This window comes from Lycorma delicatula, chromosome 5 (genome assembly GCF_047948215.1).
Source record: "Lycorma delicatula isolate Av1 chromosome 5, ASM4794821v1, whole genome shotgun sequence".
Lineage (NCBI taxonomy): Eukaryota > Metazoa > Arthropoda > Insecta > Hemiptera > Fulgoridae > Lycorma > Lycorma delicatula.
The window spans coordinates 138,618,770-138,642,748 of NC_134459.1; the positions used below are offsets into that span (position 1 = coordinate 138,618,770).

Here is a 23,979-nt window from a genome sequence, read left to right on the forward strand (position 1 = left end):
TGCATAACTTTCCCAGTTGCATAATTTACCGGCCAAGTTATCCCGTTTAAACTCTATTTGTATCATTATGTTAAAATAATTCTATTTAATTAAATAAATAAATACAAAGAACATATTATTTCTATAATTTTTAAATATAAAACAATTATTATATCTCAATCATTCAAAACCCGAAACTACGACAATAAACTTACATTTAAATCTCCATTATATTTACATATTTTAATTTTTGAAGCCAAGATTCTCAGTAAAATAAACAATAACCAAAATGTTTAATGTTAGTAGCCTATATTAGCATCTCAATTTTGAATAATGTTTCAAGACTTTTTGAAAATTTGGGGGCTTAAGTATCAGAAGGCTTTTTTCAACGATTAAAATATTCACTAAAATTGATTTCAAATAATTTATTTTAAATTTGGGAGCGTCCCATTATTATTTTAGTGAATTTATTAACAAAACACATTTTAAACATTAAAAATTGCAAAATAAAATATCATTGATGTATGTATAGGGAGTGAGCAGGTAATAAATTTAATAATTAATAATCTGCAGTAGGCCTTGTCTAGTTAGATATAACCTCACATTTAAATTAAATTAAAAATAAATTTACCATTAATTTCTGTTTGTAGAAATCCCAATTCATCAAATTTTCTATTCACTTTGACTTCATTATTAAAATTTGTCAAAATCTTTTTGTTGCAAAAACCTTTGCAGAAGATATTGACAGTAAACTAATAGTAAGATATGAAAATGTACTCTTTTAACAAATAAAACTTAAGGCACATAATATGTAAATGAATAATAAAACTAATGCACTAGTATTTAAATATTTATATCATTTCAACATTATAAGTTTAATATATATATATATATATATATATATATATATATATATATATATGAATTAAAATCTCTGATGAAAGAATAATCAAAAGACAGACACGTCTCCTCCCTATATTATTTACTTAAGACAAATTATCATAATATAATGGTCTTTATCATTAAAACAGGTAAAAACAAAGTAATTAAATTATATAAGTAGATAATTTATGACCTGCAGTACAGCAGATAGAATATCTGGTTGTTTGTTCAGTGTAGTGTTCATATTACATATGTGCTCAGAGTCAATGACATGTTATGTCATTGACATACTCATGTACTCTAAATAATTAAAGGTGTTCTCCAGCAATCTCTCTTATTCAAACGTAGAAGGGATCAAAATTGTGTTTGGAGTGAATTAGCCAGAGAAAATAAATTTTTTGATGTTGGTGTTATTTGGTGGTTAGTAAATTTGATTATTTCTGAGGAAGAAACCCAAACCTGTTTTTAAGGGATTCATACTCCCTGACTTTTTCCTTTCCTATTATTTTTCTTTTAATACGCAGATTTAATTTATAAATATTTAAAACTGTTTTTCATCCCTTTTTTTGATATCCCATTTGACAAGTTTAAAGAGATTTTAACATCTACTTTGTATTACTCATTTGACTGAGATTAATTGTTTGATTTGTTTTAAATTAAAATTCAAGCAGTTGTACAAGAATATAAATAAGAATATATTATGGCTACAAAATAAGTCACAATGGTTTGCTAAAGTCAGTAAGTTAATCCTATTATAAAGTAAACATATCCTATTAATGAAATTAAAATGAAAAATTTGATGAACAAAATCCTAAACATTTTATTTATTAATATATTGTAGTAAATAACACTCTTTGCAAATTACGTTTCCAAAAATCTGGTATGTATTGTTGAGCAACATTCCGTGACAAAAAAGGTGCATAGAAAAAATAAAATACAACCGCTAGCAATATTTTTTTATTCCTACTGCCACATATCATTGAAAGTCGGATGCACTTATCACTCAGTAATATCTAACCACAACAATTTAATGTCAATTAAAAACATTAACTAGTCAAACTGCAGTTAGACTAAGTGAAATTATTAGTGATCAATATGATACAAAATGAAAAATTGAATAAATTAAACGTAAACATGTTAAATAGGACATAAAATATTACCATTTCTTTAAAAATAAAAGAAATATTAACTAATTTTTATGAATCTAAACAGATTCCTCATTTAATCTAGAATGATGTGCCATAAAGATATGCTTTATGTCAGTGATCGGATAACACTGCTCTGCAAAACTTTTACACTGATGTGAAGTTGAAATAAACTGAGTTCTGTTTTATAAATATAGAACTTTAAAACTGAACAAACTACTTTGACATAATGAAGGCAGAATAATTTTATAATACTTTTGAATCTTTAACAGATAAAGAAATCAATAATAAATGATTCATCAGATTAAGATTCGTTAAATCTAGTTTTTTCAACAGAGTAACTTTGCAAATGTACTCGTAGTATACATCCAGTTTGGAGACAGATTTTATAGATACCACTTAGTTATGTAATAATGCAACATATAATGGCAAGTAATAGTGCAAATTATAGTCAAGATATTGATTGAAAAATCATCCTATAAAATAAAAAATCATTATAGTTAACACAATATTTAGACAAGATCATTTTATATTATACTGCTTTCTGCACATCATCTAAGTTAGTGAGCAAGTGAGTGGGGAAGGTACTCCTCCCTTAGTGTTAAACTAATGTTATTGACAACATTGTATTAATACTTAATTGCACTTGAAAAAGAAACACAAATAAAATATTTTATTATTTGATAAACATGACTATCAATATCAAACTGTAGCTTTCTTTTAACAGAATTCTATGCTATTACTAACTGTAAACTAATAATCTAAATTTAGTTTTCCATAAAACAATGTATTTCTTACTATTACTATTCTTTTCATTTTTACATTAATTATAAGAAAATACCACCACTTCTTTTGCAATCTTAATGATAATGTTATTAGCTATAATTAATGATTAGTTTTAAATTATTTTATTTTACAATTGCCTTAAGAAATATGCTTTGCCAATATAGATTAAAAAAACAGCAGATAATTTCACTCTAGTGAGTGAACCCAATTTTTTCAGATGAAGGAACATTGTAAATTATGCTTATGTTGGGCATGTGATGCTTGGAACTAAATATTTGAATGCTCATAAAATGATACAGTTTGGGTTAGCTGCTCTAACTCTTATCAAGTAAATTATTATATTCACATCACTTATTATTATTACTAAATCATACTTTTCAAACAAGTTAAAATTAACTTCATTCCTTTACAAAATTCAGAGAAATAGTAATATCTATACAAGACAGTTATAGTAAGATCTATCTGACAATTTTTTAACAAAACCTTATCTGATGAACATTTGCTGCAGTAGTAAAGTAGTACTTATTATCTCATCAGTAATGAAACCCATCACTGTTTACACTAGTCTTGAAATATTATTTCACTAGTGTTAATTATAATAATTGTGAAACAAAAAACCAGAAAAGCTATACTTGTACATAATTTTAAATATAATTAACAGTAGAGAAAAATATGAATCTTAAAAATATATATATATGAAATATGACTTATCTTCTACATACCTGATGTATGCTTTCAGAATGGTTTGATCAGCTGTCCCATATGGAATATCATCCAGGAAGAAACTACATGAAAGTTGTGAAAAAATTCCTTAGAAATAATTTTCCAAATATTGTCATTAAATTTATTATTGGTTAAATCAATTTCATCAAAGGCTGATGAACAAACATAAATAGAAAAGGGTCATAAACTTTTTATTTTTATTACATAAAAAAATGTTTAGTTTTTATTTTAGGTTGTTTTTCCAAGTAGCCACCCTAAACATTTACATACAAAAATTTTTGTACGCTTTTTGTCATGACTCATTCATCGCCATTCGATTCAGGAATACGATGGTTTCAATTGACAAAAAGAGCCTTCAGCTCTTCACTCATAAAATGTACGTATCCCTCCCGAGTTCTTCAGTAGCATTACCTGTCACAGTACATGTGAGAGAATCATCACCATCTTGTTTCTAATAGTTTAAAAATGGTAGTACAGAACTCAAACAGTATGCTTTGTGTCAATCAATAAGCGTTTGGTGGAACCCATCTAACAAAAATATTTATATACTAAAGATAAATAATAGTAACAATTTCATGGATTATAGCCAGAAAAATGTAAAAATTTTACATAGATGTCATAAGGTGGGTGATGGCATTCCCATTTGACAAAATTAAATAACACATTAAATCAATCTTAATGAATTTGGACATAAACTTAATGTTGTAGATGTTCTCCTTCTCTGCATTAAACTGTCAACACCATTGCTGCAATGTTCACTCCTTGAACTGTTAATGTTAACTTCATTAAACTGTTGATGATTATAAGACTTCTTGCTGATTTTTACAGGTAATATTCTTATGATATGACACACATCAAAGATGGAAAAAAGATTTACATTTTTTATTTATTTAAATTTTTTTAAAATACGAAGGCAAAGATTAACAAATAAATAAATAAATAAATATACAGAAACAGAAGTTAAAGAAATACGAATTACAAAAATAATAATAGTTATTAAAGTCTATTACTTATAATTTATATTTGGTGACTACAATAAAATAATAGTTACAATGATACAGATACATTAGTTTTTACAGTTATAATAATTTTATATACAAAAAAAGTATCATTAGAAATTTATACAAAATGTTTGAATATAAATATTTAAATAAGTAAAATCAATCACAGCATAACCACATCCTTGCCAGCTACTCAAAAAAAAATTACAAGTGTAAATTTTGAAAATATCATTTTTGCATACAAAATCAACAGGTTAAATAATTATGCACGTTATGCAACAAATGTATACAATTTTCTAGATTAAAGAAGTTAGAATTGAAATTTTATGACCAGAGATTCCTTCTTACTGCTGATTTACAACAGAATATTCACTTATTTACCCAATCTATATTATATACTCTATATTACTTAACTTTGATAATTCTCTGAGGTTGCTAATTTTAGTGGTCTCTGAATCTATAGTGAATAGATGATAGTGAATGTATACTACAGAAAATTCTATAAAAATGTTTTCATCATTCTTTTCGTTACCTACGATGAGATATAAGAACAGATGCATACAGTAAAATGAGGCAGACAAAAATAAAAAGACCTAATAAAAAACTGTCTTTCACAAAGTCTACTCTTACTCCTACTCTTGCAATCTACTTTTAGATTGCAAGTAGATTTTCTTACTTTCTTACTAATCTTTCTTTTTCAGCAGTATTTTTTTTATACTTCTTAGGGATCGTTATTAACAGATAAATTTAGAAAGAAAACAAAACTTGTAAAAGCAAATACATTTTCAAAAACTTTAAACAGGTGGAAAAGCTGACAATTATGCAACAAAACAGAATATATATATATATTCAAATATATATATATATATATTCAAAGCAACAAAAATATACTTTAACTAACATAAAAAAATGAATAAAATACATAAAATTTGGGTTAAGTAAATAATTAAACTGAATCAAATCAGGGTCATCATAAAAAGACATCTGTGATTTCATCTATGCGATTCAAAAGTAATTAAAAAAAAATTCTTTAAAATATTGAACTGCTTAGACATCAGAAATCCTGAAAACATGTGTGTTAATTATATACAGTACCAGAACTTGCTGTTTAAACACACAGGAAGTGAGGACTCTTTCAAGAGGTAATATGCTATTCTCCATCATTAAATCTGAAGAGACAGCAAAGTGTCTTGGATGTTGTAAACAGCCTGAAGAAATCGCATCTTGAAGCTTGATTTTCTGAAAATAAAACAAGCCATAAAAAATGCACTTAATTCATTTTTGACAGTACACATGTGCACAACTCGGCTTTTAAACATGAAAGAATGCTAGATAACGGTCTGAATAATTTGAAACAATATTCAAAATGATGAACAAAGTTTCCCTAAACATATTATGTTTAGAATGAGGCAACACTTTGTAGAAACAGATAAGTTAGTGTTCACATGCTATAGTGTTTAAATGATATTTTCCAGTGCATTCTCATATCATAACCATATTGCACATTACTGATTGTGCAGTAAATACATTCATATTCAATAAAAAAATTACAAGGATGTGTTGAAAATATAGATTACTATAGATAGATGAAAATTAGAAAGAAGTATGATAATTTTTTCAGGAAAACAGTCCCAGAACCACATGAGTCTTAACATTTGAGATGTGGTATATTACAAGATTATAAGAAAATCAGATTGAAGAGGGGAGGGCAGTTTCTTGTCTACCATGAAGCTTTAGTGCAACTTCACATTTTCTACGCATTCTTGGCTGAAATAATTTGCAACCTATAAACTCAAACGGCAATCATTGCTGCACCTAATATAAGTATAAACAGATGAAAATAAGAGTATCAAACAGATTTTTGCAACACAGGGGGAGGATATCAGTAAAACAATAAATTATTTCAAAATTTAGCCGTTTCTTTTGATGTTTATTAACCTTGATGTTTATTAAGTAAGTTTACTTTTAATATGTTATTATGTAGCAATGAAATCCTAGACACTTTTCCTGATGACACTGAACATTAGTGACATGCAGTTTCTCTACAAAAAGCCTTTTCAATTTAGAAACTTTTCTTTAAGAAAAAGACTCTTTAATTTAGAAACTTAACACAAATATGTCACTTTATACTATATTCTTATCTGTTTACAAATACCCAAATTCAATAAAGAAAATTTATTTAAATATACTAAAAACAGCTTAACAACTTATAAACAAAGAAATAACTTAACAAAACTGTGAATGTTCTGTCGCTGGTATATGACGTAATCGTGAAACACGATTTGAATTCAATTCATTGTCATTCACCTCTTCAACAAACACACTGGTAGGTGTAGTCTCTAGATTTTCATCCTTTTTCCTTAAAAATATTTTTGTGTACTTCACACCTTGCTGTTGCGGTTTTTTAATATATTTAATAGCTGGTATGGTTGGTTTAAGCGGTTGCTGTTTTTTGGTAGTACTATTGTTTCCTAAAATCACTTTAACGGTCGATAGATCTGGCTGTTCTTCTGGCTGTTGATCTTCAAATATAACTGGAAGCTCCAGAATTCGGTCTGGAGTCAGTTCTTCTACTAGACTAGACTGATCAATACCATCACTGATTGCTGCTGCTATTGAAGTTGGAATAATATGATGCTGTTGTTGCTGTTGCAATCCATCATCTGAAAAACAAATAGTTTGTATCTGAAAAATGCTTAGGGGTGCTAACAAACTATTAAAAAAAAAACTACACAACTTTTGGCAAAAATGCAGAGCGTAAGAAAGAAACACTATCTGATCGCTTATATTACAATTAAAATGTCTTTGATATAATGTCTAATAGAAAATCAAGGTCCTGACCAACACATGCTTTACATAGCTGTAGTTGCCATGCAGCATTATGTAAATATACTGTACAAACTCAAATCTGTAATCTCTGCTATTACCACCTAGCGCTTTCACTTTTTATTCTACTCAACAGAACTGAATTTGGAACTATATCAAAATAAAAATGCAGGAAGTTACTTCATGCATGAGCATGGTAAATGAAGGTCATTTAAATATTGTAGGAATATTGAAGTACTTAACAAGGAATCTAAAAGTTTAAGTATTTAAATCTGAAATCTGCACAAGGTAAAACTATTTTTCAAAATAATTTTACCAAAAGTTTTTTAAAAAGTCAATTAACTTTTTAAGTACCATGCATGTATATGTTTATCTGTGTGATAATATTGGTTTTTAAATTAACTGTTTGAAGAGCTAAATTATAATAATTTGTTTACCTTATTCAAATCTAATAATAATGTGGTTCTGTGTTCAGCTCCAACCAAATGATAATGGCAAACTGCCAACTGTTCTGTTACAGCAACACTACTATCGGTCAATTCGGTAAGAGTAGAAACTATTTGTGCTTCAATACAGTGTGTTATTGCAGTTGTTTCAGTGCTCTGTTCTAATAGTACCTTAATTCTGTAAAAGAAATGACTACTATATTCTAAGCTTACATGTATGGAGGATTCTTTAAAGGAAACCTTTTAGGTAAATTTCCTGATACAAATAATTTGACCAAAAACAAATACAATGGTTTTCAAAAAAAAAATTGTGTACAACCAACTTTTTTTCCAAAAAAAGGTCTATGGTAAGTATTCACATAAGGATACAAGTTTGAAAATAACCCATTTAACACTTATCACAAGAAATTGGTGTAAAATTAAAATTGTGCTAATTCAAATTATGACGTAATACATTACTGTAAGAAACAGTGATAATTACACTTATACAACACAAAAGTCAAATTATGATGGAGCAAAACCAAATTAATTTCAGAAAGGAGGTAGATGAATTTTTTTACAGTATATTAAATTTTATCGTTTTTAAAACCTTACAATACTATCGATAATGATAAATATGAAATATAAAGATATATAAATTAATTCCGCTTACCAACCAATGTAATAAATTGCTCCTGGCATAGACTCCTGGAATAGACGGAATACCTGTAGAATTACTGCGCAGTGCAGGTGAGGAAGTGATTGATAGATTATTCAAACTGGTGTGTAATATTTATGAAAATGGGGAATTTCCATCAGACTTCAAAAAAAGTGTTATAGTTATGATACCAAAGAAAGCAGGGGCAGATAAACGTGAAGAATACAGAACAATTAGTTTAACTAGTCATGCATCAAAAATCTTAACTAGAATTTTATATAGAAGAATTGAGAGGAGAGTGGAAGAAGTGTTAGGAGAAGACCAATTTGGTTTCAGGAAAAGTATAGGGACAAGGGAAGCAATTTTAGGCCTCAGATTAATAGTAGAAGGAAGATTAAAGAAAAACAAACCGACATACTTGGCGTTTATAGACCTAGAAAAGGCTTTCGATAACGTAGACTGGAATAAAATGTTCAGCATTTTAAAAAAATTAGGGTTCAAATACAGAGATAGAAGAACAATTGCTAACATGTACAGGAACCAAACAGCAACAATAACAATTGAAGAACATAAGAAAGAAGCCCTAATAAGAAAGGGAGTCCGACAAGGATGTTCCCTATCTCCGTTACTTTTTAATCTTTACATGGAACTAGCAGTTAATGATGTTAAAGAACAATTTAGATTTGGAGTAACAGTACAAGGTGAAAAGATAAAGATGCTACGATTTGCTGATGATATAGTAATTCTAGCCGAGATTAAAAAGGATTTAGAAGAAACAATGAACGGCATAGATGAAGTCCTACGCAAGAACTATCGCATGAAAATAAACAAGAACAAAACAAAAGTAATGAAATGTAGTAGAAATAACAAAGATGGACCACTAAATGTGAAAATAGGAGGAGAAAAGATTATGGAGGTAGAAGAATTTTGTTATTTGGGAAGTAAAATTACTAAAGATGGACGAAGCAGGAGCGATATAAAATGCCGAATTGCACAAGCTAAACAAGCCTTCAGTAAGAAATATAATTTGTTTACATCAAAAATTAATTTAAATGTCAGGAAAAGATTTTTGAAAGTGTATGTTTGGAGTGTCGTTTTATATGGAAGTGAAACTTGGACAATCGGAGTATCTGAGAAGAAAAGATTAGAAGCTTTTGAAATGTGGTGCTATAGGAGAATGTTAAAAATCAGATGGGTGGATAAAGTGACAAATGAAGAGGTATTGCGGCAAATAGATGAAGAAAGAAGCATTTGGAAAAATATAGTTAAAAGAAGAGACAGACTTATAGGCCACATACTAAGGCATCCTGGAATAGTCGCTTTAATATTGGAAGGACAGGTAGAAGGGAAAAATTGTGTAGGCAGGCCACGTTTGGAGTATGTAAAACAAATTGTTGGGGATGTAGGATGTAGAGGGTATACTGAAATGAAACGACTAGCACTAGATAGAGAATCTTGGAGAGCTGCATCAAACCAGTCAAATGACTGAAGACAAAAAAAAAAAAAGTAATAAATTATTATGTTCTAGCGCTTTCGGAAGTTATTTTTCCATCATCAGGAACATCTGATAAACTTGTATATAATCATTCACATATTAATTTGATGTATATTAAAATAATAATAAAATAAATTTCCATAATATAACAATCGATCGTCATCTTATAAAATAAGTAATATATATTTGTACATCTAGTTGATAAAAGTGTCTCAACTGTTATGTAGCTAGATAATGTTATGTATATAGATAACAAATGAGGTGCTGTTAGTGACTAGATGTACAAATGTATGACTTATTTTATAACATGACGAGCGATTGTTATATTTATGGAAATTTATTTTATTATAATTTTAATATACACCAAATTAATATGTGAAGTGAATAATTAATTATATAAGCTTATCAAATGTTCTGGAAGATGAAAAAAACTTCCAAAACCACTAGAACATAATAATTAATTACATTGGTTGGTAAGCAGAATTATAATTTATATATTATATATACCAACGGGCCATGCTAAATAAAATTATTCTAAAATATTAAATATCTTTATGTAAATGTATTTTTTTTTTTGAATACATCTGATTTTGTACATTTTCAGAATAAATAAATGTTTATAACAGTAACAAAAATGTTGTCTCGTCATTTAAAAATATAATATGGACCTTAACACAAAATTATCCTGTTGTAAGTGAATGTCTAAGTGAAAATTTTTCAGGTTGACAAAAAACATAAACACAGTACCTCATATCATTTAAATTACCTTATGAACAATTGTACGAACCCTTTATTATTTTAAACACAGAAAATCATTCTATATTTATATTTAGAATAACCAACAGCTAATTTTAATCCTCTAATACAATGGGAATATAGTATGATTTTTCAATATAGAACAGCAACAGACTGTTTCAATGTAATGATCTGATAGTTGATATCAGTAATAGAAAATAACTGAAAACTAGAGACCGAACTTAAAACCCATAACACAGCAGCATAACAGTTTATTCCTGGTATTAGTAATATACCAATTTTTTATATTAAAACAGCTGATCTTCTTCTGATAAATCTTATTTTTTGTAATGTGTATTTTGCAATCTGATCAACTACTGAACATTAAGCAACCCCTCAATGCTCCAATAGGATGAGGTTGACAATGTAAATGAGGTGTGACCTTATACACTCAGGCCGGCCATTCCTGAGATGTGTGATTAATTGAACCCCAATCACTACAGTACACCCTGGTGTACTGTGGTGGTATCCACTACCTAGTATTAAAATCCGTACAAAAGCAACCAACTTTTACTAAGATTTGAACCTCAGAACCTCCAACTTTGAAAATCAGCTATTAACTGATTTGCGACAAGTTTAACCACTAGATCAGCCCGAAGAATTAAAAGTTATTTTTCCTCATAAGTTGTGTTTTGATTGGTTTGGTTGGATTTCCCCATTCCCTCATGAAATGCATTTATCTTAACACTCTTTCTTAATTACAAACATCTCATATCTTTAATTATATGTTTAACATATATCAATCTACTGTCTTTTTTAGTTTCTACTCTAATACAATTCATTTATAAGCAAATACTACAATAATAACACAATACTATGTCATAAATATACTACAATCTAATCTTCTCCTGCTTTAAAATGACCCACTAAACTAACCCTAATAGTGTCTCGGCCTTTCATCCGGAGGTCCCAGGTTCGAATTCTGGTCAGGCATGGCATTTTCACATGCTACTTATCATTTATTTCATCCTCTGAAGCAATACCTAATTGTGGTCCCAGAAGTTAGAAAAAAGAAGCTTTCTTTTAACAGGATTTTGCTAAAATCTTTCTTTCCAAACTGTCTCAAATCCTTTCTATCACATTCTTTATATTAAACTGACTTCAATAATCTCTATCAACACTATAATACTCGGTGTACAAAAGTAAAAACTGGGTTTTTAATTTGTTACACTTCTTGGATGGGGTGTACAGTGTTGATTTAAGGCTAGAATCAAATGTAAAAGGGGCAGTTTTAGTTAAGCACATAGCCATAGAATGATTCCCTACCTTTCTGCACCACAAACAAAAATAGCGACTGCTGAACAGAAAGCCTTCTGTGTTTTGCAGTTTGCAGAATGTGAATTTGTAATTATAGTTCAATATGTGTCCTTTAGAAAGTTTAACTGTGATCCACCAGAGTGACAATAATATTCGTCAATGGCATAATTGGTATGAAATTACCGAATGTAAATGACTGTACTCTTCCCTTGTGTAAAGGGAAGAGTATGGTCAAGGTTGTTTGAAGAAAATTTTGAATATGACAGGGATTCTTCCCTGCTTAGTCCTAAAAAATTTGTTAGGAAGGCCAGCTACTAACTAGCAATACCAGTGATGGCAATGTGGAATTTTTAAGATAATGCTTACAAGTGTTCATAGAGTTTACAACTGTTACAAGCTCTGAAGCCTACCGATTATAGTGTACGTGCCGACTTCAAAAACAAAATGTTGCAGCCTGAAGATGATGACTTTCTTGATTGTATTGTGTTACGTGATGAGTCAAAATTTCATCTTAAAAAAAAAAACTCTACCACACATAATGTCCATTATGTGTGGTAGAGTTCGGAGAATCCTTGTGAACCCTAACAATGTGAAATGGATTCGCCAAAATTAAATTTCTTTTGTGCACTATTCTGCTGGCAATTTTACAAGCTGTCCTTTTTTGCTGAACCAAGCTTAACAGGTATTGCTTATTTAGATATTCAGCAGATATGGAATTCTTCCCTAACTATAAGATGAACCATAGAATTTTATTTGGTAACAAAATGGTGTATCTCCTTGCTAACATAACTCTGTATAGGATTGGTTGACTGATGTTTTCTCCAACCACTGGAACGGTTGGCAGGTACCCAATGACAGAGCCTGTTTTCAGTGGCCTTCAAGATCACTTCAATAAGTTGGACACTTATTGAACACTTTTAGGGAAAACTGTAGGATACCTTTCATTTTATTTGTGATTCATTACTTTACATCAAAGTTAAGAGACATTAAGTAGCTTTAAACCCTGATATTCTTTTTTATACTTCTTGTATTTAATTCTTTTGTCTTCTGGGCTTTTGTGTCGTCAATGTTTAACTAATTCAGATGATATATTGAAGCTGATGGATGAACTTAAAAAATATAAGAATGCTAGTGATGAAGAAAGTAAAAGGAACTATCGACAATTATGAAATACTATAAACAGGAAGTGCAAATTAGCGAAAGACGAGTGGATTAAAAAAAAGTGTTCAGAAGCGAAAAGAGAAATGAACATTGGTAAAATAGACGAAGCATAGAGGAAAGTAAAGGAAAATTTTGGCGTACATAAATTAAAATCTAATAATGTGTTTAACAAAGATGGTACACAGATTTATAATACGAAAGGCGAAGTCGATAGGTGGGTGGAATATATTGAAGAGTTATACGGAGGAAATGAATTAGAAAATGGTGTTATTGAGGAAGAAGAGGAAGTCGAAGAGGATGAAAGGGGAGAAACAATACTGAGATCTGAGTTTAAGAGAGCATTAAAAGATTTGAATGGCAGAAAGGCTCCTGGAATAGACCAGGGGCAGATAAATGTGAAGAATACAGAACAATTAGCTTAACTAGCTAAAAAAAATTTTAACTAGAAATCTGTAAGAAGAATTGAGAGAAGATTGGAAGAAGTGTTAGGAGAAGACCAGTTTGGTTTCAGGAAAAGTATAGGGACAAAGGAAGCAAATTTAAGGCTCAGATTAATAGTAGAAGGAAGATTAAAGGAACACAAACCAACATACTTGGCATTTATAGACCTAGAAAAGGCATTTAATAACGTAGACGGGAATAAAATGTTCAGCATTTAAAAAAAATTAGGGTTCAAATATTGAGATAGAAGAACAATTGCTAACATTTACAGGAACCAAACGGCAACAGTAATAATTGAAGAACATAAGAAAGAAACCATAATAACAAAGGGAATTCGACAAGATGTTTCCTATCCCCGTTACCTTATAACTTTTTCATCTTTACATAGAACTAGCAGTTAATGATGTTAAAGAACAATTTAGATCCTGAGTAACAGTACAAGATGAGAAGATAAAGCTGCTACGATGTGCTGATGATATAGTAATTTTAGCTAAGAGTAAAAAAGATTTAGAAGGAACAGTGAATGGCATGGATGAAGTCCTACGCAACTACTGCATGAAAAAAAAAGAACAAAACGAAAGTTTTGTTTTAACGAAAGTTTTGTTTTAACAAAAGAATTTTGTTATTTGGGAAGTAGAATTGCTAAAGATGGATGAAGCAGCAGCGATATAAAATGCCAAATAGCACAGGCGAAACGAGTCTTCAGTCAGAAACATAATTTGTTTACATCAAAAATTAATTTAAATGTCAGGAAAAGATTTTTGAAAGTGTATGTTTGGAGTGTCGCTTTATATGGAAGTGAAACTTGGACAATCGGAGTATCTGAGAAGAAAAGATTAGAAGCTTTTGAAATGTGGTGCTATAGGAGAATGTCAAAAATCAGATGGGTGGATAAAGTGACAAATGAAGAGGTGTTGCAGCAAATCAATGAAGAAAGAAGCATTTGGAAAAATACTGTTAAAAGAAGAGACAGACTTATAGGCCACATATTCTAGGTCTATAGTTTAATAGTAATAATGATTTAAAATCATATTTTTATAATATGATTAAAAGATTTTTTTAATATCCTGGAATAGTTGCTTTAATACTGGAGAGACAGGTAGAAGGAAAAAAATTTGTAGGCAGGCAATGTTTGGAATATGTAAAACAAATTGTTAGGGATGTTGGATGTAGGGGATATACTGAAATGAAATGAATAGCACTAGATAGGGAATCTTGGAGAGCTGCATCAAACCAGTCAAATGATTGAAGACAAAAAAAAAAAAATAAATTCATTTTCCTATTCTTTCAAATTGAATTATTGATCTTGTTTATTATTTCTAATTTATCACTTATTTCAGCACAAGAATAATTAAATGACTATTTTTTTCTTCAGATTAATGTATTATATGTAACTTAAAAATTCTTCTTCTGTCCCAAGTATAATCACTTCTTCCATACAGAAATTAATAAGCAATAAAAATAGGTGAATTCTAGTATATTTTAATCTTGCTGTTCTTAAAATTTCATGCATTTGTATCAGAACTGTCATTTAACTGTGTGCTTATTTAGCCCAATTTCTAAAACAATCTGTAAATAATCAATAGGAAATACAGTATTTTCCTGAAACTATTGTTCATCTATTGACCTTTTATCCCTTTACTGATAATTTAAAAGCATGAGTCAGTTCATTCATTCTACAAAATAATAATAGATACAATTTCAAAATATAGTACACATGAAAGTAACAATAAAAAAACAATAATGTAAAGTACCTCTGATAGATTTGCTGGGTGATAATACAATGGTGGGAGCTGGTTGTAGCAAAGATGACAAAGATGTCAGATGGCTGCCGGTTGATGGCAGACTTCGACTCTTGCTAGAATTTGCCACTTGAATCACTGCCACCCACAAAAGATAGCATTAGGTTAATAGTAATAACGATTTAAAATCATATTTTTATAATGAGATTAAAAGATTTTTTTTAATATTATAAAAAAATCTTTCTTTATACACTCCGAGGTACAACACTAACCTAAATGTTTCTTCTACAGAATTTAAAAAGAACTAAATTTTTTACACAATATAAATATTTTTTTATTTTTTGGGCAAGCATGTAAACAATTTAACAATTTTTTATAAATAAATAAGTAATTTTATTTTTTGTTTTATTCATTACTCTACAAAGAAGTAAAAAATTGTCAATTAATGAAATTGTAAAATACATGAATAAACCTGTAATGAATTAATTTTATGCTGATGATTTTGCAATCACCTTCTTTGATGACTCCCAAGCATTTTATTAAAATATTAAGAAGTCTCATTAAACCTGTAACAAATACTACTTTAAAATTTCCTTTGTAACAATTATTTGAATCAAAAGAAATAACATCATGTAAAAGTTTTTTTGATGAATGAGTGGCTCTGACATGTATTAGACAAATTAAACATTTTAAAATCACATGTACACACACATGTTGAATATGAATGCTTAAATGCTTCTACTGAATTTTTCTGAGATATCAGCAGTATTTTGGTTTGGTTAATAATACTTTCTTTGAATTGCTATAGGTGATTTTTCTACCTTGCTCTGTGGTAAGCATTTTATTAGAATTTGAATGTCTATTTTCAGACAACAGTCGTCAGCCAATAACAGATTACATGTGTTGTGTAAATTAGCCAAACCAAACATCCTCTGTAGGACTGTATTAAAAGAAGTATGACTATTGATAAATTTTTGCATGATTGTCTATTTTGTATGCTGATCATCAGTACATTTTTTCTATATGGAACCGTATGTCATTAAAATGTTTCATCATTTTAATCTCTTAAATACTAATACTAATCGCCTAAATATTTTGAAAACTTTAAAAATTTAACAAAATTCTTTGCGATGATACTGATCAATTAAAATAAGATTTTTCAATCGGACTTTTAAAATAAAGTAGAGTTGATGATGAAATATCAATTTTGTACATAGACTTCAAGTCAAAACAATATATCATATGGTGGCATCATTAAATTTTTATCACAGACAAAAATTTAAACAACCTACTAAACGTCATGAATCATGATCATTTGTTTTCTGAAACCAAAGAGACATTCTCATGGTGGATTTTATGCAACCAGGATCAAAACAATCAGAGAAGAAAACTCTACCAATTGCCTTGTTTGTACATTAGTCCATTTTTTTATTAAGAATGTTAAACATTTTTAATTTAACTGTTTGTAGAGTGCCTCCTATATAGCCATATTTACAATATACAGAATGACTCAGGAGGATAGTGCAATAATGAGTGACAACTATGAGTAGTATTTAAACAAATTGTGATGAAAAAAATCAGTGTTGCCAACTTGTTTTCCTTAGGTCTAAAATTATTGTACCTACTAGACACATCTATTTTCTTTTTTTTTGTAACATTTTCGTCTAAGTTTTCATCGGTTTTGTTGTTAATATGAGTCGACATGTTTAAAATTTTATTTGTTTTCTGTTCACATTATTTACATCAGTCTTCTTATAATTAAATTCTCTACAATTTATGTTTAAAAAATGTATGATTTATTGGCAATTTAACAATGTTATTGTACGTCAAACGTAAAAAAATGTGTTTTTTGACCCTATTTTTGGCGTTTTACATAGGATATCTTAGAAACTAAGAGAGATACAGTTCTGGGACCTATTTTTTTTTCAATTTCCCAGCTCAAAAACAATAAGAAAAAATTGAATTTGCCCGTTAATTGACCTTCCCAGAATTTCAGAAAGCCTTAATTTACCCAGAGGAACTGAAACTCGATGAAATCTTTCACCCTGTATAACTCGCTAACGAAGTGTTTTCGGACCTATGTTTATATGAACTTTTTTGTTATTTTTAGCCTCTAGAATGTCAAAGTATTGCCTTATCCTCCTGAATCATCCTGTATATTGACAGCACCATGGCTTATAGTATCGGATCATTTCAGTTGTCCATTTCATAAACGTATCAAAAGCAGCAATTGTCTCTTATTTTCTCATTAACATCCCCAGTTTCAAGTTCATAATATTTTGCACATAGTTAACAACTGGATGTTTGCATGGTAAATAACCTATTAAATGAATATCCTGGTCTGATCTTATATGTAAGTAATTGAAAATAACTTTTTTTGTTTTAAATAATAAATCAGTTTTGCTTTTATTTCTATTATTTCAAATTTATCATTTAAATAACAAGATTATTTCTACTACTTTAACATTTTCTGAAAAAAAAAATTGAGAGTTCTTTATGTAGATTATTTTGATTACTTTAGTCAGTGACTAACATTTTTCAATATTTCTGAGCGTTATACATTTAATAAATAAATAAAAACAGTGTCACTAACATTATGCTGAGTTTTATTCACTTTAATTTTTAAAGCTAAAAAACCCACTATGACAGATATTTCTATTACGTGTCGACTTATACAAGTACCGGTAATTAAACTAAGCTGAAGAAAGTACTTTATTTTAAGTTTCTAATCATCAATGTGATCATTAATTCTTTTTTTTTAATTATGAATCTTTCAAAATATAATCGACAATCAAACTGGAGCTGAATACTGCATAAAATGAAGTTAAATAACATATACAAGTCTTCCTGACAAGAATATTACAAATGGAAGGGGCAAGTGAGTTTCAACATAAATTCTTAAGTATTAATAATTTTAGTGTTATTTGCAATTAATAATATTAGCATTTTTTCCATTTTAATTCTACTTTCTACATTAATTTATAATAAATTCAAATTCATTTTATAGCTATTTCCTACTGAAGTAAAATAATTATAATTTGTGATAAGAGATTCAAATTAGCAACAATTGGATTATAGAAACTAGAGAGTACCATATAACTATCATCTGTTAATAAAATAGTTACCAAAAGAATACATAAAAATAAATTAAAGGACTTGAATAAATTATTCAAGTTGGATTATAACATAAAATATTCTATAATATGAAATATACAATAAAGTATGTTAATCGATAAACATACAAAAGATGAACAAGTTATTCACCGATGTCTTTTCCTGATGATGTTATTGGCTGAGAAGCAGGAGCTGACGCAACTACAGTTATACCACCCTCAGAAGGTAATGTGGTTGAGGTCGCCTGTCTTACTATTGAACCTTGTATACTGAGTTGAACAGTTTTCATTTCATTACTGGATTTACAATCTACAGAAGTTGGAGGAGCTAATCTTAAGCCGGTCAATGGTGCACCAACTGTTTTGCAAATCATATTACCTGTGACTGTTCCCGCAACGCCTGTGCTTACTGCTGTTACCTAAAAATATAAAATACAAAAAAATGTAATGGAGAACAAACAACAGTTTATCAGCCATTTTTTAATGCAACTATATTATCTAAATGAATTAAATCGATAAACAAATTTAAAAAAAAATTAAACTTCTTGTCTATTGGGTATATATTATTTTAAAGCTATGTATGTATAACTTCAATGTTCAACAAACATTTAATAAACAAAGTGATATAATTTTTTTAAAAAGATTGTTCAGTAATCCCTTATAATTCATATTTTTAAATCTGCAGTTTTGTTTATTTGTGGTCAGTAAGATGAGTAATAATAAAAGAAACAATGAAGTTTTCTAATACTGATGTAAGCATTTGATTTCTTTCACCTGACACAACATTGCTTTTGCAACAGCTGCATTAAGGCATTCTAGATGCTTTAAAATAATGCTATCTGTGTGGAACTTTTGAAGGTACGTTTAATATAACAGCTGCAAAAATTTATCCATTAATTTTCAGTGATGGAAAAAATGACACCACAGTGGATCACAGAATCATATAAATGGTTGGGTAGAAGAAATAAAATTATTCATTATACTGCAAAAGATTATTAAAGCACATTACGTAAAAAAAAAAAAAGAAGAAAAATGGAACATATAGTTAATTCATAAAAATCCACTGCTCTGATACCAAATCATGTGCAAACATTTAACAGAACTCGCAGATGAATTTAAAGGAATTAATAAAACAGCAAGTGGATAATTTTAACTCAGCAAATGGATAGGTGGACAGAATAATTAAATTAAAATTCATTATGAAATCTAGAATAAAATGTCAAATTCAGTAACAAGAGTTACAAAACCGAATTCTGGAAACGTGTACATACGAAACAAACTGTTCAGATCAAATATAAGGCTAAAATTCTAATGGCACAACACAAGATGAATAAAGAATTTAAAAAATAATTAATTAACAGTAAAAAATATTTCATTTTTATTTTCAAAATAAAAACAATTCTGAAAAGTAAAGCCTCAAATAAAATATAATTTAATAAGTTTCAAGTATGTTTTATCCTTTTTTTACATTTAAATTTGCATTTACTATTTGTTAATGAGAATGCATAATAAATTAGAAACAAATGTAATAATCAAATTTATTTACACAACCAGAAACTATATTAACAAGCAACATTCATAATTTTAAAAAATGCATCTATTTTTATTCTACTTATTTTACTTTACAGCCTAACTATTCAGTTTTTATAACTTTGACATTTTCTCAGAATGTAACTATTACAAACAGAGAGGGATTACTAAATTTAAATAAATTTTAAATTGTGGAAACTGAAAAAAAAAAAAAACATTTCTGGTAAATGTACAAATCTATTTTTCCGTCACATCAATTTTAATTTTGCTTAATCAAATTTTACAATATCTTGTTAAGTAGTCACTGAAGAAAAATAACAAGAGATTATTCAGTTTATAGTTCAATTAGCTGGTGAAGTACTGCAGGAAGAACATGTCACCTAAATTTAATTAAAGGTACTGGCACAGATACAAATTCAGAAAGATAAATAGTTTAGTAAATAATACGTGTGGCTGAGTGAGTACTAGCAGAATATAGTTGTAAATAAAAATTATTTTTTTCACTTACTAATTTTTTTTTTTTTACGTTTATTACTTTTACAGAGATCACTGCTTTATCAGAACATTCAGTGCTAACTATATTATTTTTCATAAAATGTTCTGAAGAAGCCAATATATGTGTAAAGTAATAAAAGCAGGGGAAAAATCAAATTAGTGAGTTGGGAAAAAGTTTTTTAAGAAAAAATTATTTATCCTTTCATCAAAATACACTTTAACTTATGTGAAAAACATGTGTTAACATCATTTAAACAGGGAAGTACATGCTCCTCATGTAATGTGCAATATAAATTTCAGATCATATTCAGTCTGTAATTTATAGATTGATTAAAAAATTTACATCTTTTAAAATGTTACTGCCTAGCACATCTGTACTAAATTCAATTTCTATTTTTTCATTATTAATAGAATCAAAAATGAAAAAAATAAAATGAGCAAATAAATTTATACAAAAAAAAATAATTAAATTCCATAAAATTAGGTATTTATTAATTAATAAATAAAGTCTGACCATATTTTCAGGTTTCTATTCTCCAGATAATGAGTAAAAATCAAGAGAAATTCTATTTAACATAATTTCTACGGCTTTTACTGAATTTATAAAGTAACAAGGTTAATGTAGACTATCATAACCAATTCCTAATAATAACGAATATGCAGTACCCATTATTAATCATACGGCCAATTTTAAAGAGCACCCGACCAGATGGGTTACTAACACTTTTGGATGTAAATACAAACCAATGCTTACCTATAGATTAACTAAAACAGATATTTAATTTTGCAGAAAAATCAATAAAGAAATATTAGAGCACTAAATAGTTTTGCACAAAGCAGCAAAAGATTGTGCAAAACAAAAAAAGCACTGCAAAAGAGCCCAAACATACTAAAATAAAAAATCCATCTCTAAGAAAATTGGACATACAATTAAGATACTATGACAAAATAAAAGACCAAACTACAATGCATGTTTAAAATAAATAATTTATTCAAAACTAACAAAAAAGTTATAAACATTTTATACATTATGAATGAGAATAAATAAAATATTATACACCTACTATCCAAACTTTAAGTTTACAGGAAAATTTAGTTAATTATTCCGATCAGTGGGAATAGTCACAATCATGGGAGCCAATCTTTCACTCTGTTGATTAATCATTCCCTTCCATTCTCATTATTCTTTATTCCTTTTTCTTTGATAATGGGTCAGCTGTTGCCGTGGTTCCATCTGAGGTTTTTTGTTGGCACCTTCTAGTAAGTGGAAAGGCAGCCAATTTTTTTTTAGGGTTTTAAGAAAAGAAATATAGAACTAAGGTGCCTATTTTGACAGCCAGGCAGCTGTTCCAGAGATATTCATTCCTCATAAAATTTAAACTAATCCGATCATCTGAAACTGTAAATTTTGAAAAAGGAAAACTACTGCTTACTACAAAAACGTCAAAGCCCCTGAGTGCTACATTAGCCTGCATTCGACTTATAGCTAAGCAATTCACCAAATAATCTAACTAACCTCCAGAAACTGCCATTTTATTGATAAAAATAATCTTATTATTGCTGCACATTATCATTGAACATGTTCTAGGTGAAACTAATAAATGTAGGTCAATAAACGATGATTTTTTAAATGATAAAAATATAAATAAAATTAATATAAGTGGATCTTCATATACAGCACTAAAAAATGACAACTGAGTCAATAAAACTTAAAAATTTAGTAATAAATAAAAATAAAATAAAAAAAGAAAATAAAAAGCAGTGAAATCAACCTTAACAAACCTGAGTTACGACAGGCCGAGATGGTGTGGTAGGTGTAACCCCAGTAGCAGACCACCTGTTCTCATTAGAGACCACACTCTTCTGTTGTAAACTTAAAACCTTCGGTTTACGACCTAAACAAAATGTAAAAGTATTAAAAATTTTACTTTATTATTACAAGTGGTGAGAAAATGTCAGTAATCAATTATTTCAGAACTCAATAACAAATACAAATTTAACAGAACTCAAGAATAATTTCAATCTACAAGCATTAATACAACTCCTTGATGATGCTGGAACAATGTTACAAATATAGGTTTTTTTTTTTTTTTTTTTTTTTAATTATTGCTAGAAAAAAGTAAGATTCTGTCTTTTATTTTTTTTTTAACATTTATCTGAAAATCTTAAAATTATAATCAATAATAAGCAAATTTTAAACATTGGTGAAATAGACTGCATCATATTGCAAGGAAAAATAAGAGCTATTCAACAGAATACCAGGTCTGCAAAAAAAGTAATGAGACTATAGTTTCTTTGGCAACAAAAGTGACAACACTGTAGAGTTACTAGTAAACATATGGTTATATGAACAGCTGATCTATATTAGGTATTAATATTTTTAATCTATTGTTGCCGCCATGTGAGATGTAAATAAACTATTTGTGAAACGAGTTTTTGTTGTGTGTTACAAATATGAGTGATACTAATTATGAGCAATATTGTACAATCAAGTTCTGTGTTAAACTTGGTGAGAATGCTACTTTCTCAAGATTGAAAAATTGGAGATGAACCTCTGTCACAAGCCCAAGTTTTTAGGTGGTTTAAAACATTTTCAAATGGCCAGGAATCAGTTGCGGACAATCCACGCTCTGGAAGACCATTAACATCAAAAATTTATAACAACGTTGAGCAAATCAGAGACTTGATATGGTATGACCAGCAATTAACAGTCATTCTGACCGCAGAACAATTGAATTTGAACCGTACCACAGTCTACCAAAATTTAACAAACAAATTTGACATGAAAAATGTTTGTGCAAAATTGATGCCAAAAAACCTCACTGTTGAACAAAAAACAACAGAGTGGAAGTGCGTCACGATCTTCTAGGGCAAATTGAAACTGATCCTGATTTTCTAAAAAATGTTATTACTGGTGATGAATCTAGAATATTTGAGTACAACCCAGAAACAAAAACCAGAGCAAGGAGTGACACACTTCAAACTCACCATGACCCAAAAAGCGAAAATGAGCAATCAAAAATCAAAACCATGCTAATTTGTTTCTTTGATAGTAATGGCATTATCCATAAGGAGTTTTTGCCTTCAGGACAGACTGTAAATCAATAAGTTTACCAAGAAATTCTTGAAAGACTGCAGAAAAGAGTTGCCTGCGTGAGACCAGCCATTTAATACAACTGGATGCTGCATCATGACAATGCACCTTGTCACACAGCACTCTCAATTAATGAGTTTTTGGCAAAGAAAAACATTCCTGTAGTTCCTCAACACCTTATTCACCTGACTTGAGTCCCTGCAACTTTTTCCTGTTTCCAACTTGAAAAAAACAACTTAAAGGACACCCATTTTGGAATAATAGAAAACATAAAACAAAAATGTAACTGACCATCTGAAGAATATTCCGGTTTCTTAGTTCCAACACTGCTAAGAAGAGTGGGAAAACCCTTTGAAGCGTTGCGTGGCATCCCAAGGGAACTATTTCGAAGATGATAGAGTCCATGTATAATTGGACTGTAAATAAAAAGT

General features: G+C 29.0%; 1 protein-coding gene across 3 annotated transcripts in view; it reads right to left on the minus strand.

Annotated features, from left to right (window-relative positions):
* Window positions 1–4,508: 4,508 nt before the first annotated feature.
* Window positions 4,509–23,979, minus strand: part of Rcd1 (Reduction in Cnn dots 1) — a 60,498-nt gene continuing 41,027 nt past the window's right edge. For 2 of the 3 annotated variants that reach the window (XM_075367140.1, XM_075367141.1), the window contains exons 12-15: window positions 22,237–22,349; window positions 18,581–18,848; window positions 15,329–15,454; window positions 4,509–7,179 (exon numbers count right to left, since the gene is read on the minus strand). In XM_075367140.1, coding sequence (XP_075223255.1) covers window positions 6,743–7,179; window positions 15,329–15,454; window positions 18,581–18,848; window positions 22,237–22,349 — 944 coding nt within the window. In that variant the 3' untranslated portion in view covers window positions 4,509–6,742. Of the gene's footprint in view, window positions 7,180–7,779; window positions 7,967–15,328; window positions 15,455–18,580; window positions 18,849–22,236; window positions 22,350–23,979 lie in introns of all 3 variants that reach the window. The other variant, XR_012756535.1, reaches the window with a different exon arrangement.